Source organism: Elephantulus edwardii, unplaced genomic scaffold (assembly GCF_000299155.1).
Source record: "Elephantulus edwardii isolate Elephantulus edwardi_28Jun2011 unplaced genomic scaffold, EleEdw1.0 scaffold00026, whole genome shotgun sequence".
NCBI classification, from domain to species: Eukaryota; Metazoa; Chordata; class Mammalia; order Macroscelidea; family Macroscelididae; genus Elephantulus; species Elephantulus edwardii.
Window position 1 is genome coordinate 23,134,751 of NW_006399776.1, and position 16,907 is coordinate 23,151,657.

The 16,907-nt window shown below is 41.1% G+C and overlaps 1 protein-coding gene across 1 annotated transcript in view; it reads right to left on the minus strand.

The window, feature by feature from the left end:
- Positions 1–16,907, minus strand: part of SLC7A8 (solute carrier family 7 (amino acid transporter light chain, L system), member 8) — a 60,061-nt gene that overhangs the window by 10,251 nt on the left and 32,903 nt on the right. Inside the window, exons 4-6 of the mRNA XM_006883305.1 lie at positions 3,034–3,159; positions 1,491–1,644; positions 765–888 (exon numbers count right to left, since the gene is read on the minus strand). Of these exons, the coding sequence (XP_006883367.1) occupies positions 765–888; positions 1,491–1,644; positions 3,034–3,159 (404 nt within the window). The remainder of the gene's footprint in view (positions 1–764; positions 889–1,490; positions 1,645–3,033; positions 3,160–16,907) is intronic.

Here is a 16,907-nt window from a genome sequence, read left to right on the forward strand (position 1 = left end):
GCCGCAAGGTTCTCATGTCTTTCCCAGACAACAAGGATTCAAACCCCAGAGACCCATGTCCTCTCTCTCCCTGCAATAGAACTAATCATACTTTTAAATTGTTTCCCTGCATGAGTTTTTCTGTGATAAGGGATGGGGTAAAATTGAACATTTTCCAGAGAGGGAAATAGAAGCAGAGAGGAAAGATACGTCTTGTGAAAGATCATTTTGAGGAGTAGCCTATCTCTGTAACACAATCTAACTTAGATTTGAAGGAGTTGCTGATTTTTTTCTATAGTCCCTGGGTACTGTAAAGCTAACATGCTTGGTATTAACTGAAAGGCTGGAGGTTTGAGTACACCCAGAGGTGCTGCCAAAGAAAGGCCTGGTGATGTACTTCAGAACAACGAGCCACTGAAAACCGTATAGGGTACTCCTGGGGCTCTACTCTGACACCCATTGGGTTACTATGACTCAGAATCAAATTGATGGCAACTAGTTCAAATTTCTTTTTCTGTAAAAGGTCAAATAATAAATGTTTTAGCTTTGTGGGACATAGGGTCTTTGTCACGACATTCAGTTCTGCTAGAGTAGCTGCTTGGGGTACAAGTCAGCTGTGACTTGGCTTGTGGGCATCTGAAAATGCACCAGTGAGGATAGTAAATGATTTCTGCCCTGGGAAGCAGAATGACTTCCAATTCCCCAAGACCATGTAGCAAGGAAAAGTGAGTGAGGATAAGAAAGCTACAGTAGCCTTCACGGCTCAAGAGGTGTTGGATTCTTACCACAGCAACTGCGTTTGATGCCAGCAGCTCCTGAGGGGACATTGCAGTGACATAAGCAATATTAGCAAAGACATACACAAATGTCACCAGTGGAATGGAGATGTAGATGGCTCTGGGAAGGTTCCTGTAGAGGAAGAAGAAATGAGAAGGAGAAGACTTGGCAACCAGTGACCACCAGCCTCTCTGTGGGGTCCTGGGAGTGCTTCCTGTCTTTCTTTCAGCCTTTGTTGAGACTCCTGTTCCCTGTGTAAAGTATTTTTATCTCAAAATGGGCAGCGTAATTTGAAGGAAATGAATCATTTTACACTGGAAATAAGCCTCATACCTAGGGATCTCTTTTTGACTTGAATTTCCATAATGTAGCCCTCCCTTATGTCTCAAGGCACAAAGTCTTGTGGTCTGTCTTGAAACAGGAAAGATGCCCAGAAGCCTTGTGGGACACATTTCCTTCTGTGCATCAGTGGGGTTATCTTGGTACAGTTTTCATCTTTTAACCTGCTTTAGGACAGTCACTGGATCACTTCCCTCCTCCTGGCAGAGTAGATGGCAAATGGCTTAAGTTCCTTGGAAATGAACTATTTCTTTACGGCAGACCAGATCATGGTCAGGAGAGAGGAGGTGGGGAGGGCTGACGTAGGCAGTGGACATCTATCTGGCTCCCTCTCTCCAGTACCAGGTGCTGTGTCTTTCCAGGGAAAGGGGAAGAGCTGGGCTATTTCAACTCACTTGTAGGGATCAACAAGTTCCTCAGTCACGTAATTAAGAAAATTCCAGCCTCCGTAGGCAAACGAGCCCTGAAGGAAAGCCAGTGCAACGAGGCCAATGTCAGGCTTTTGGAAATACTCAAAAGCATTTTTTGGCTCCAGCCAGAAGTAGTTTCCTGTGGATACAACAGGCAGGGGATGTTCAGAGATATGACGAGTCAGAGGCCCCGGAAGCATCAAGAACAGCAAACACTCAAACACAAACTTCTAGAATGTGTGTTCTAGTAGTTACCCTGTATTTCTTCCTTTGACAGTATCCTCCCCTCACAATGTCTAAAGGGTGTGTTCTCCTTCCGTTTAACAGGACAGAGACTGTATCTGAGAACAGAGGTTCTTAACAAAAAACTCTTTTTTAAATTTTTAATATATTTTGTTGTTAAGAATATATACAAAAGAACATGACACCAATAGTCTTTGGATGTACTACTGACATGTAGACATTGACTACTACAGTGACAGTGACATTGAGTCGCACAAGAATTTTCACTTCCTTTTCTGAGTTGGTCCTCCTCTAATAACAAAAACTCACCACCTCCCCTCCCCAAGGTCCTGATCTTCTGAGTTACTGCTGTCAGTTCCATTGCACTCTTACTCATTGCACAGGATCCTATACTTAGTGGGCCTTTGAGAAACTGTCTGAGGCTATGATGAGACACAGAGGAACTGATCATAAATTATTTGTCTGTAAATCCAGATGAATTTGGTCAAGGAAAAAAATATGACATTAGATCAGTCAGGGGAAAGAATTGAGACTCGATTGGGATAGATTGCCTTTGCAAAGAGCACAGTGATTTTCTTAAGTCTAAATTCCTAAAAGTGATATAACTTGACAAGAATTTAAACCATCTGATTTGTAATAATCATGTACATTATATAGCAGTGACTTAATTATGGTTTCTGGAGTAAATATCTGGGTACCTACTCTTGTCTTCAGGGCATGAATGTGGGTAGGAAGTCTTTTTTGTCATCTGACTTTCTCAGTGAGGCAGTTACACTGGGCAGAGCCTAGTGGTTGGGTCCCCTGGAAACCAAATACAGACTCAGGCTTGGAAAGGACAAAATCCAGAAGGGAATGTTGGCAGGGGCCCCAGGAATGTAGAGCTCTCTCTTGTAGAGATTATGAGTAATTTTGAAATGTATAAAACCCTGTCATTCTATTCCCCATTTCAAGATCTGGACAAGATGTAGTATGAAATGGAGGGATCTTCCCAAGTTGGGACAAAAGGGCAAGAGCAGTTCAGACTGCAAGCTGTCTATAGCCATGAAGTAAGCATGGCAGGGCTGACTTGTCCAAAACAGCAGTTCAGAGTGTGAGGAAGCCATTCCCAACTGCCAGGTACTCTGTAGAAAATGTTTTCTCTTCCTTTTTGTCCAGAGTGCAAAGGAAAGAGGTCATTCAAGGTCAGGGTTAGGAAATTTCGAGTATGCACACATCCAGCGTGTGGGCGTGTATATATAGAAGGGGTGGCAAGTGAGGCAAGGCCCTGTTGTCTGACGATACTCACCTTTGCAGATCTGCACTATCCCCATGATGATGATCAGAGCCAAGGCCAGGAGTTTCCCAGCTGTGAAGATGTCTTGAACTCTTGTGGCCCACCGCACACTGGCACAGTTGACCCATGTGAGGAGCACTGAAATGACAGATCCCCAAACATCCCCGTCAGAGGCCACACTGAGACTGCATTATGGCCATTACACCGAAGTAAAAACGATCTGGTAGGACTGTAACAGTTGAGCCAAATAACACATACACAAAGCTCAGCCTCAGGGAACAGAAACTTTGGCTAGGCTGATGGGTTATAAATGGTGATGATGAGACCTAAGTAAGAGCTTCGTTAGAACATGCCTTGCCCAGGGCTAGAAGCTAGAAGTTATTCATCCTCTATAGGCATGGAAGTGTGGGCAATGACTTTGGGGGGAAAACCAGCACCCTGATTAGGAGTGTGGACTTTGTCTTCAAGCCATTACATGTTACAGGAAGCTCTGAGAAAATGGTAGGATTCTGAATGTTGCTTTCCTCAGCCTGATCTTGGGCAATGGAGGTCTAGGTAAATATTTTCTTTTATAGTTAGATATATTAAGATATAATTTGTTGTTGTGTACTGTCAAGTTGGAACCAACCCATAGCTGACCCTCCTGCAGGTTTTCAGTGGCAGTTAATTGCATGGGAGGAGATTGCCCATCCTTTTCCTGTGGAGTAGCTAGTGGGCCTTGAACTGCATGCCTTCAGGATTGCAGCACAGCTTCTTGACACTAGGCTGCCTGAGCTCATACGCACAAAAAATTTACCTTTTAAAGTGTATAGTTTAATGAGAGATGGACTGACACAGTAATTGTGGCTATGGGGGCAAGTGAGTCAGAGATAGTGAGATTGGCTCAAGCCAGGACAGGGTTCAATGCTTTTGTTCATAAGGTCACTATGAGTTGTAAATGACTTGAAGGTATATTACAACAACAAGAATACTTAACCTATAGAACATTTCTAATATTCCCAAAGTTCCCCGTACTTTAAGCCTTTTCTATCTGGCTTCTTTCATATAATACTTCTGAGATTCATCCATGTGGTTACACATGTCAGTAGTCTGGCCCTTTCTTACAGTTTTAGTGTTGTATTATAGGAATATATAACTTTTGTTCTTTTCATTCATCAGATAGATGATGGGCATTTCAGTGTATTCCAACTTTTGACTATTACGAAAAGTATGACTATAAACACTTACTTAGATATTTCTGAGTATATAGTAAAGTTCTTTGAGTGGGGTTTTAATTTCTTTTCAATAAAAAACCAGAGTAGAATCCTTGGTCATACAATAAATACATATTTAAGTTTTAAGAAACTGCCAAGCTCTTTCAAATTAGCAGCATTTTGAGGTATGATGGTTGCTCTTTCACTCTTGTAGCATTTGAAATTGTCAGTTCTTAAATTCTGGCTATCCTAATTATAAAGTAAGGGAGCTCTGGTGGCCTAGTGGGCCTGGAGCTGCACTGATAATCCAAAGGCAAGCAGTTTGAATCCACCAGCTACTGTGCAAGAAAAAGATAGATAATCTCTTCTTTATAGCCTCTGAAAACTTGCTAGAGGGTCAGCTGTAACTCAGTTCCAATTCAATGGCAATGAGTTGAGTAGAGAGATTGGAAAATAAAGCAGAATTTCTCTATATTTTAAAATTGCATTTTCCTAATGAAAGGCACCACCACTCATCTGTCATTTTGCTTTGCTCTGACGGTTTAAATGATACTGTGCTGTTTAAAGTTATGCTGCCTGTTTTTCAAATACCAGTAGGTTCATCCATGGTAGACAGGTTTCAACAAACTAAGAAGCAGGACTGGCCATCCACTTCTGAAAGAATAGATCCTTGAAAACTCTATGAACAGTAGAATATTGTTGGATATGGGTCCAGAAAATGATCTTTTCAGTTTGGAAGAGTCAAGTTCATGTTGGATCAACTGTAATGAATTTTATAAAACCAAATGTGTATGAATGACTGAATGAATAACCAAAATGATTTGTAAGCTTTCACTCAAGAAAACAGAAACAAAAATTTAAAAAGAAAAACATCAGAAAAAAAAACAAATAATACAGTAGGGGAAGAAATTCCTCTTTAAAGTAGAGTCTACCTTAATGATGCAGATTGAGTAAAGCTTTCACCCAATAAAGGACCTTCATTTGCTGATGTGGCATGACTCACAATGAGGAGAAACAACTACAAACACCATCAATAACTGGAAGGTGGACTGTACTACATATAATCTAAGAAGACTGAAAGTTGTGAAGAATGAAATGGAATGCATAAATATAGATCCCTAGGCATTAGTGAACTGATATTGGCCCTTTTGAATCAGATCTACTATATCAAGAATGAGAAATTGAAGGAGTGGTGTCATATTCATCATTAAGAAGAGTATTTAAAAATCTATCCTGCAGTACAATGCTGCCAATGATACAATAACATCCTTATACATATAAGAAAGACCTATTGGGGGGAGGGCTGGGCAGGGAGAGAGAAGTGCAGCAACGAATGAATGAAAATCCAAAATCTCTGTAAATGTTCATTAAAATTATTAAAAAAATTGAAAAAAACCCAAAACCCCAAACATTAAACTATAAAAAAGGCCTATTAGTGTACCTATTATTCAAATATATAATCAATCTAAACTAAGCAAATAATCAAGAAGTTATGGATTTCTACCAACCTATATTTGTACATAGGGTCGCTATGAGTCTCAAGCGACTCGACGGCACATAACAACCAACTTATATGGAGTCAGAAATTGAAGACTGGTCAAGATGCATAAATAATAATTGGTGACTGGAAGGCAAAAGTTGGAAATAAAGATTAGGAGTTGGAAAATATGGCCTTGGTGACAGAAATGAAGCCATAAATCACATAAGAGCATTTTGAACAATCAATGATTTACTCATCACCAATACCTTTAAACACACACATACACACAAACACACACACAACTACAAACAGTAATTCTATACATGGACTTTGTCTGAAAAAATACACAGGAACTAAATTACATCTGTAGAAAGAGAAGGTAGAAAGACTCAATATTAGTAGTCAGAACAATGGCAGGGACAGACTGGTGCTCCTATACCAGTTCAAACTGAACACTAATGACTGAAGACCAGATGAGCTGTGGGATGACTTCAAGGACATCATACACGAAGAAAAAAAAATTTCAGAGGGCAGCTTGAGAAGGCGAAGAAAAGTATCAAAATGGAAGGTCCAGTGACTTGGAGTTAGATAATAAAAAGAGATACAACTGACTGGAAGAGATCTATATTTGTTCCCATTTCAAAGAAAGATGATCCAACAGAGTGTGGAAATTATCAAACAATATCATTAATATCACATGCAAACAAGATTCTACTGAAGATTATCCAAAAACAACTGGAACAGCACATCAACAAAGAACTGCCAGATATGCAGGCTGGGTTTAGAAGAGACTGTGGAACTAGGGATATTATGATTTTTTTTTATTATTATTACATTTTATTAGTTTTAATGAACCTTTACAGAGATTTTGGGTTTTCATTCATTCATTGTTGCACTGTTTTCTCCACCCTCCTCCCCAGTTCGTTCTTCTTTCCCCCCACAATGTCTGTTTTAATTGTCCAATTGCCACAGTGCTTGTCAAAGCCAGTTCTGATTAATCTCCTTTGTCAGTGTGTCCCTTGCCATTCCCTATCACTCCTCCCTGAGAGAGACTTCACCCTGATTCATAAGGAAAAGGGGATGGTGTATTCTCTTAGCTACTTCCTGCTGAAAAGGGACGCTGTGGGTTTCAGGGTGAATGTCTTCTCTCACTACTCTAAAGGGCCCCCTTGGCAGTAGGAAACACATAGACTATTATGGAGATTGATTTTGGAATTTAGATGCACTGTTATCAATTGTGCTTAGCCATACATGTTCATATCCTTGAAGATGTATCATGGAAGTGTTGCAGCCTAGAAGATACAAATTTAACTAACAAGTTAAAAGTGCATGAGTAAAAAACTGAAAAGCAATAATATTCTGAGTAGAGGTTCTAATAGTGGCACGAATCAAGTTACAGGGGTAAGGTGGTTCCATTGCCATCCTTACTCTAACTTAATTCTTTTTTTTTAAATTTAAATTTGTTATTAATTTCAGTGAAAATTTACAGAGGCTTTGGATTTTAATGCAGCATAGTATTCCATTGTGCGAATATTCCACAGCTTCTCTAGCCATTCGTTTGTTGATGGGCACTTAGGTTGTTTCCAACTCCTCGCTATTGTGAACAAAGCTGCAATAAACATGGGTGTGCATATATCTGCTTGGGTGTCAGTTATGGTCTCTTCTGGGTATATTCTCAGTAGTGGTATGGCGGGGTCAAATGGTATCTCTATTTGCAACTTTTTAAGAAAGCGCCATACCGCTTTCCACAGGGGTTGCACCATTTTACACTCCCACCAACAGTGAATAAGGGTTCCAGTTTTTCCACAACCTCGCCAGCATTTATTGCTTGCTGTTCTGTTAAATTTTGCTATTTTGACTGGGGTGAGATGACATCTCATAGTTGATTTGGGATATTATGATTAATGTTTGCTGGATCTTGGATGAAAGCAGAGTATCAGAGGAATGTCTGTCTGTGTTTCATTGACTATGAAAAGGCATTTGACTGTCTGGATCACCAAATACTTGGCTGACTCTGAGATGAATGGGAATCCTAGAACACTTGATTGTGCTTAAGCAAAACCTATACTTGGACCAGGAGGCAGTAGTCAGAACAGAACAAAGAAATACCACATGGTTCAAAATCGGAAAGGGTATATGCCAGGGATGTGTCCTTTTCCCATACCTTCTCAATCTATATGTAGAATCTGGAAGGCTGAGTTCTATGAGAAGTGTGGCATCAAGATTGAAGGAAGACTCATCAGTAACCAGATGATACAACCCTGCTTGCTGAAACTGAGGAGGACCTGAAGCACTTCTACAAAAGGTTAAGGACTGCAGCCTTAAATGTGGATTGAAGCTCATCATCAAGAAAACAAAGGTTTTCACTATTGTGCTGATAGGCAGCATCATGTTAGATGGTGAAGAGACTGAGGTTGTTAACAGCTTCAGTTTGCTTGGCTTCACAGTCAATACTCTTGGTACAGGCAGGAAATAAAAAATTAATTGCATTGGGAAATTCTGCTGTCAGGGTCTAGAGTACTCTAAAGTACTGAAGAGCAAGGATGTTAGTTTGAAGACTAAGGTACACCTGATCCAGGTCACAGTCTTCACAATTACTTGCTATGCATCAGAAAGCTGGACAATGACAGAAAGAATTGATGCCTTTGAGCTGTGGCGTTGGAGAAGAGTACTGAATATACCATGGACTGACAGGACAACAAACAGGTTTGTCTTAGAGAGGGTGAAAGTAGGCTGCTCTTTGAAGGCACGGATTCTGAAGTTCCATCTGACATATTTTGGGCATGTTGCAAGGAGGGAACAGTTAGTTCTTGGAGAGGGACATCATGCTTGAAATGTTTGAGGGACAATGCAAGAGAGGAAGACCCTTGGTGAGATAGGGTGATTCAGTGACTGGGGTAATAAGGGTAGGTGTGTCAGAGACAATATATTTGGCACAGGAAAGAGCAGGTTTCAGGACTGTTGTACATAGGGTTGTTGAGTCGCAAGCAACTCAACAGCACATAACAACAACAAAAACACCAATAACAACAACAACATGCTTGGTTTTTCTCAAGATGAGAGAAATGAAGAAAAAAAAATTCAAGTTTCATGTTATAATGCTGAAGGATTCTATGGGCAAAGAACTGAATGATGGAGGCAGCATGAAAAGAAGATGGAAAGAATACACAGAGTCACTGTACCGAAAGAATTTTTGTATACACTGAACTATTTCAGGAGGTGGTATTTGATCAAGAACTAATGATACTGAAAGAAGAATTTCAAGCTGCAGGAATTTGCAAAAAGTAAGGCACTGTATGGTTTAAAATTGAGAAGGGTGTGAATCAGGGTTATATTTTCTCTCCATATCTATTTAATCTGTATAATGAGCAAATTATTTGAGAAGCTAGACTCTATGAAGAGGAGTGTGGTTTCAGGATTGGAGGGAGACTCATCAATAATCTGTTATGCAGATGACACAACCTTGATTGCTGAAAGTGGGAAGACTCGAAGCATATATTGCAGAAGATGCAGGCTTTGGTATGGATTTCATCTCAATGTCACGAAAACAAAGATTCTTATCATTGGACCGATAGGCAACATCATGATGGATGTAGAAGAGACTGAAACTGTCAACAGCTTCGTCTTGCTTGGATCCACAATTAACACACTTGGTACCAGCAGTCAGGAAATAAGAAAACACATTGCACTGAGAAAATCTGTAGTTAGGGACCTTTCCAAATTATTGAGGAGTAATGATGTAAGTTTGAGGACTAAGTTGTGTCTGATTCAGGCCATGGTCTTTCTGATCACTTGTTATGCATCTGACAGGTGGACAGTGAATAAGGATGACAGAAGACTTGATGCCTTTGAGCTGTAGTGTTGGAAAAGAACACTCAACATCCCATGAACGGCCAAAAGAACAGATATGTCTTGGAGAAGGTGCAGCCACAGTGCTCTCTGGAGGCAAGAATGAAGAGGCTTTCCTACACATACTTTGGGCATACTGCTACGAGGGGCTTTTCTTTGGAGAAGAATGAGACACTAGGAAAGATAGAGGGTTAGAGAAGGAGAAGAAGACCCTTGATCAGGTGGGTTGACCGGGGACTGCTGCAGCGGGCTCTAGTGTGTCAGAAAGTGTGAGGAAGGCCCATTTCAAAATAGGTGATGCAACAGAATGAGGGAATTATAAAATAATATTACTATCACATGCAAGTAAAATATTGATGAAGATTATTAGAAAATGGCTGGAATAAAACATGAACAGGGAACTACCAAAGATTCAAGATGGATTCAGAGAGGTTGTAGAACAAGGAAGATATCTTTGCTGAAAGGAGAGATTGTGAAAAAAATGTTTACTTCTGTTTTATTGATTATAGAAAGGCACATGAGTGTATAGAACATATGATTAACTCGAGGAAAATGGGTACTCCAGAATATTTAATAATTGTGCTCATATGGAATGAATCAAGAAACTTCAAGGTACAAAATCAGGAAAGGTGTTCCAAGGTTGCATCACTTCACTATACTTACTTAATCTCTATGTTGAGTAAATAATTTGAGAAGCTAGACTAAATGAAAGCAGTATGTTTGGTTTTGTGGGGTTTTTTTTAAATTTTTTTATGCTACCATGCAACAAAACTTTTATTAACATTTTGAACAGGTTCAGCTATTAGCAAAACTGGTAATTTCTTTTTTTTCTATAATTATATTTTATTAATTTTCATAAACATTTACAGAGATTTTGGGTTTCCATTCATTCATTGTTGCACTATTCTCTCTACCCTCCTCCCCAGTTTGTTCTTGTCCAAATGCCACAGTGCTTGTCAAAGCCAGTTCTGATTAATCTTCTTTGTCAGTGTGTCCTTTGCCATTCCCTATCACTCCTCCCTGAGAGAGACTTCACCCTGAGTCATAAGCAAAACTGGTAATTTCTAAACTTAAATTGAGATAAAAATGCTGTAGGGTAGAGTAATGCTGTCATTGGGCATTTGGAATGTCAGACTGAAGGATAATTAACTGCCACCCCTCAGACAGACAAGGCGCAGAGTTGACTCTTTTTTGGATGTTGTGGTCAGAGAGAGTGCTGCTGTCTTCCAGCTGCTTGCCTGCAAAGATGAGCCTCTGCTGGTCAGGGGAAACACCCTCCTTAGACTGGACCCTGGCCTTCACATTCTCGATGGTTTTCACCTCCAGAGTGATGGTCTTGCCAGTTAGGCTCTTTCCAAAGATTTGCATTTTGACCTGCTGGCGATGTGTGAGAATGCGAGCCACGCGGAGCAGCCCCTCACAAGGAAGAACATTCAGCAGCACTAGTCACTTCTGAACGCCACGTTTGGTGTTTTTTAATGACTAGTGATGTTGAACATCTCATATACTCACTTACCATCCCTGTATACCTTCTGCGGTGGTACAGGGCAGAGGGAGAGGGGGAGAGGTTTTATACTCTGCCTTCTTACATAATAGTCATAGGATCCCCACAGAGATCTCAACAAAGGAGAACCTCAAAGGGCTGGATGGGAGCTCAGAAACTAAGTGTGAGGAGGAGGAGAGCTCTCTGTTTTATTGCCACATTTTCCTAAGCAGTCCTAAGCAACTTGTAATTTCCTGAAGATATGAAGGAGCTGAGAATAAAAGAGAGAGAAAAAAGAAATATTCTCATTTCCTCTTTTCCTGAAACAGTAGCCAGAACATCACTTTCTCTTACAGGGAACAAGTTACACATGTGAAAAAATAGCACTGTCTCAGCCAAAGCTGCACTCTGACTTCTCTTGAAGGGCAGGTGAAGTGATATCAATACTTAAAGCGTGCCTTTATTTTCCAGGTATTCTCCAACCTTTATTCAATTCTGAGACTATTTTGGCAGTGTTTATTATCCATTAATAACCTTTCTCTCTGCACTGTCTCCACCTGGTAGCCTCCTTTTCTTATTTCAAGATCCAGATCAAATGTCAATTGTCCTGTGAGTTTTTATCCTTTGACCTGATACATGAGTCCCGTTTTATAGACAAAGACTAAGGGTTTTCTGCCTCTCTACTTTAGACTACTTTGTTTGTTTCTAATTTTGACACTTTTACTGTTTCCTTTTCTTGTTCCTTCCTCCACCTCTCCCAGTATATTAGGGAAGCAGGGTAGGTATCTTTTTCAAGTTTTAATCCCAGGGCATATCATCAGCAGTTGTGGAACAAATATCTAATGAATGAGTGAAGGAAATGCCACAATTCATTAGCCCTCACTTTCATCTCAGTACACACACACTAATCTCTCCCCGGCTCCCCAGAAATCCTAAAGTAGGTTCACAGAGACAAGAGAGCATTCCACAAAGCACACCAACCTCACCCCAACTCCCCACGAATCCCCGGGTAATTTCACAGAGACAAAAGAGCTCTGTGGCATTATGCTGAGTGAACTAAGTCAGTCCCACAAGGATAAGTATTGTATAAAATCATTATTCTGGAATGAGTATAAGGATCCAAGAGGGGTGGGAGAGGGTGGAAGCAGAGGGATGAGGATGTGCGGGGGGGGTGGTGGTGGTGGTGGTGGTGTGGTGTTACTAATCATGGGGTTGTACAATTTGATGAGCAGGAGGGGGCGCTGTGAGGGAAACTGAAAGAATCTGTTCTTGAAAACAATGTATTAAAATTTTATAAATAAACTAATGTAATTTTTTTTTTAAAAAAAGAGCTCTCTGATGCTTGACTTCAAGATAGGAACTCTTGACTCCTTGTGAAGGAGCTGTTGTCCAAGATGGTGTCATATAAGGAGAATCAAAACATGTTGTTAGAGGAAGGATTTAAATGCCCAAACTGGGAGAACATTTTGTAAATATTCAAATGTTCCAGATGAACTGAAACATCCAGATAAGATACATATTTGGTGGATCTTAATTCAATAAGGGTTTCAGGATCATGTGGCTGGTGACAATCCAACTAAAATCACTCGAAATAACTGAGTCGGATCTGAGCTCCTCCCCAGGGCCCTGAGGCATGCTAGACTCAAGACAGGACCTCTTCTATGCAGGAATTCAAGCAGACACAAGCAGTAAGACTAAAGGATAAAGAGGGCTATCAGATGAATGGAAGGAAGCTTAGAAAACAGACCCCATGTGGCTTGGGGATAGGTAAAGGTAATAGAATAAGGATCATAGTCTCAGATAAGAAAGCCATCCTCTATCAATACTCAACCAAAAAACTCATTGCCATGGAGTTGGAACCAACTCGTAGCTGACCCTCCAGCAGGTGTTCAGAGGCTATAAGGAGACTGTTGATCTTTCTCTGCATGGCTGCTGGTGGATTGGATCCAGCAGAGAGGTGCTTCCTTTGGATTAATAGTGCAACACCCTAGCCCTCCAGGCCTATGTCTCAAGAGCTCCAGACGTCCACCAAGAAGAGGGGGGAAAGCAAGGTGGGAAGGTAACAAGAAAATGCTCTGAGGTAAGTAAGAGCAAAACTTCACACTCAAAGTTCTCCTCCTCATTATGATGCACACTTAACAAAAAAACCAAAACAACAAGTCCTCAACATGGTCTCAAGGCAGAAAATCTTCTCCTTTATAAGATAGACCTTGCTGAAGGTGATAGACTCCCGTGAACTGTCAGCTTCACAGTATCCTGGGGGTGAGAACAAAGACAAACTTCCTGTGGTGTCTTCTAGATTATCTGTCCTTACCTCCACAACTTTATAAAAAATGTGATTCATATTTAACCTTCCACTTGTAGAAGGCTCTTTCAGAATAAGAAGAAGAATTCTGAGAATGAGGTGGGGAAGCAAGCTCGATTGTGACACCAAATCCCCTTGGAACAACGTCTGCAGGCGCCAGGTTTGACTTTTCACCCTGCTTTTGGGTGATCATAGCATGTGACTATGAGGAAAGAGGGTATGTTCAGTCTCCTGGTACCTCAGGGCAGCTCCCCTCGCAACAAGCCGAAACCTGAGCTTCCATAAAGAGAAGAGAGGTCAGCAGATGAAGGCAACACTCGCCAGGTGCTTGCCAAGTCCCTGTCTGGCTCAGGCATTCTGCCTCTGCCCATCTGCTTCCCACCCAGTATCCTTTGCTGTTGTTGATGGCTATGTCCCATCTCCCTTCACAGTTAGACCTTGAATGGTGCAAGCTTGAAATACTATGACCTCTTGGAAGCTGCATGTGGATGTAGTACACTGCAGCTTGAAATGTGAGGGGTTTATATACACAACTGTTCATCCAGCCATTTATGCACCCACTCATTCATTCAACTATATTCTACTAAGAGTCTACTATACAATAAGCACTGTACTGTGTAACATGGGGTGTTACAAATAAAATACAAGTCTCTGTTCCCAAGAAATTAGCATAACAAGGATGAGAGATGACCACAAAATAACATGATGCGTTCACAAAGGCAGATACAGTCTTGATAACCAAGATGACCTCAGTAACATGGAGGCTTGAATAATTTTGGCCCAGGTGGACAAAAAAAAATTAAAAAAAGAATAAAAGAGTGTAATTTTCTTGTGCTTGTACTTCTTAATTTGCTTGTGGCAAAGGGCAGCTATTTCTGTAGGCTCCACAGAATCCCAAATTTATCTACAATTCTTGGGCATTTTCCACTCTCTTTTTCTTTCTTGGATTAGAAAACAACCAACAGAGGTGAAAAGACCACCTACAAAGAAGACTTCAAGAAGATGCTGAAATCAGGGTCTTTTTCACTTAGTCCTCTCAGTTACAGAAACTTTATACCACAATAATAATGGAAGTATAAAGGAATGGAGCTCTGGTGGCCTACTGGTAGGAACTTGTACTGCTACTCCAGAGGTATATGGTTCAAATCCACCAGGTTCTCTGTGGGAAAAAGAGGCAATCTCCTTGAGTGTGATTTATAGCCTCTGAAAACCCACTGGAAGATCAGCTATGTGTAGGTTCAAACTCCACGGTATACACAACCCCAAAGGATAAAGTAGGTGGGAGGAGGGAATGTATATATACCCTCCTCAGAGCCCCAGGCCTCCCAACTGCCTAGTAACAGATGTAGGTTTAATGTCCCTCACCTATAGGAGAGCTATGACAGGCAGAGGTCCAGTCTTCCCCAACATTAACTTGAAACTTGCTCACCACAAAGAAGGTGGGTCAACTCCCTGCAGAGAGATTAAGCCCAGTTCGGCTTCTCAGACTTTGACCCCTAAGAGTCACAGAAACCTCTCCTATCCCTATCTCCTCTGACAATGAGATCCCCTGGGGCCTACGACAGGCAGAAAAATGACTTCCAAAGATGTTAACTTTTTATGAGGCAAAAGGAATTTTGAGAATGTGATTAAGGATTCTGAGATGGAGTGATTATCCTGGATTATTCCTGTGGGTTCAATGTAATCACAAAGGTCCTTATAAGAGAAGCAGGAGAGCCAGAAAAAAAGATGAAAACCATGAAAGCAGATGTTAGACAGTGAAAAAGAGCCGTTAGAGAGGACTCTGAAGCTGGAGGAAGGGATTTACAAACCAAGAAATACAGGTGGTCTCTAAAAGAAAAGGCAAGACATTCATTCTCTCTTAGAACCGCCAGAGGTTATGCAGATGATTTTTGTGGGCTGAGCACAATAAATTTATGCTGTCGAGTGACCTGATGAACAACAAATCAAAACTATACTGTGCCTGGGTGTCTAAGGCTTATCATTCAGAATGTCTTTCCCTAGTCAGTCATTAACTGTTTATTTTATGCTGAAGTATTTATTGTGTTAAGGAGAGAGGATTAGGATGGGATACAAATCCCAGCCCACCAGAGGCTTACATAAATTCACGGAACCTCAGTGCTAGTCTCTGTCACTCTCGTGGGACACTTAAAGCCCTGCGACACAGTATCCAGCTGCACCACAACCAACAGTCTGTAGGATCCTGGCCCATGATCACTCATCAGACTGCAACACTGGCCTGTATCACCCACAGTTACGAGCCAGCTGCACCACAACTGACAGTCTACAGGATCCTAGCCCATCACTCACCAGTTGCTGCAAAATGAGCCTGCATACCTACGGTCATGTGAATCATTCCCCTGATGGGCCTGAGTCTCCGAGAGCCCTTCCAGTGAACCACTGAACCCAAGGGACATAGAGGAGCTAGGTAACTGAACAAAGGAGATGCTGCTGACGCCAGCAATCATGAACTTACACAGCAGGTCAAGCATTTGTAACAATATTGACTTGACACTTCATATAACTGGTCTGCTTCTTATAACTAACCTTAGCAGGATGACTTATAAAAACAATGTGCTATCCTCATCATCTTTGACATGCTTGAGCCCACTGCTGTAGCTACTGTGTCGATCTATCTTGTTTAGCATATTCCTTCCTCTCTTTCTTCAACACACCACCTTTCCAAGGAATAGCCTCTCCTAGCAACATCCCCAATGTATGGAGATAAAGCTTCACCATCTTTGCAGGTACTTGACTGCACTTTTTCCAAAACATGTCTGTTCTATTGCCAGTTCAGTACTGGAATCTTCAGTACCTCTCCCCAACACCACAGCTCAAAGGCATCGATTCTTTTTCTGTCATCCTCATTCACTGTTCAGCTCTCAAATGCATAGCAAGTAACTGAAAAGACCATGGCTTGAATCAGATGCACCTTAAGACCTCAAACTGACAAACTGTTCCTCAGTAACTTGGAGAGATTCCTGACAGCAGACTTTCCCGATGCAATACATTTCCTGAAATCCTGACTGCTGGTACCATGGATCCAAGTAAGATGAAACAGTTGACAATTTCAATCTTTTTTCCATCTTGATGTTACTTATCAGTCCCCAGTGGTGAAGATTTTTGTCTTTTTGACAGTGAGATACAATCCATACTGAAGGCTGTAGTCTTTTTAAAAAAACATGTAACTGATTTTTTGTGAGGATGGCACAGGTATCCGGATGTGTAATTTTAACAAAAGTTTACAGAAAAGTTGGATTTTCATTCATTCATTGTTGTATATTTTCCTCTCTCTCCCTTCTTCAGTCCACTTTTATTTTTAAAAAACCCCATTTATTATTGTACATCTCCTCCCTCCCCCCTTCTCCTCTTCTTCCCTGAGTCCTCTTTGCAATGCACCTCTTATTTTGGAGTGTTGTCTTACATATAATGCCTATTGTTGTTGTTATGTGTCGTCGAGTCGCTTGTGACTCATAGCGACCCTATGTACAACAGCCCTAAACTCTGCTTTGTCCTGTGCCAATCGCACTGTTTCCGACACACCCATCCTGATTACCCCAGTCACTGAATCAATCC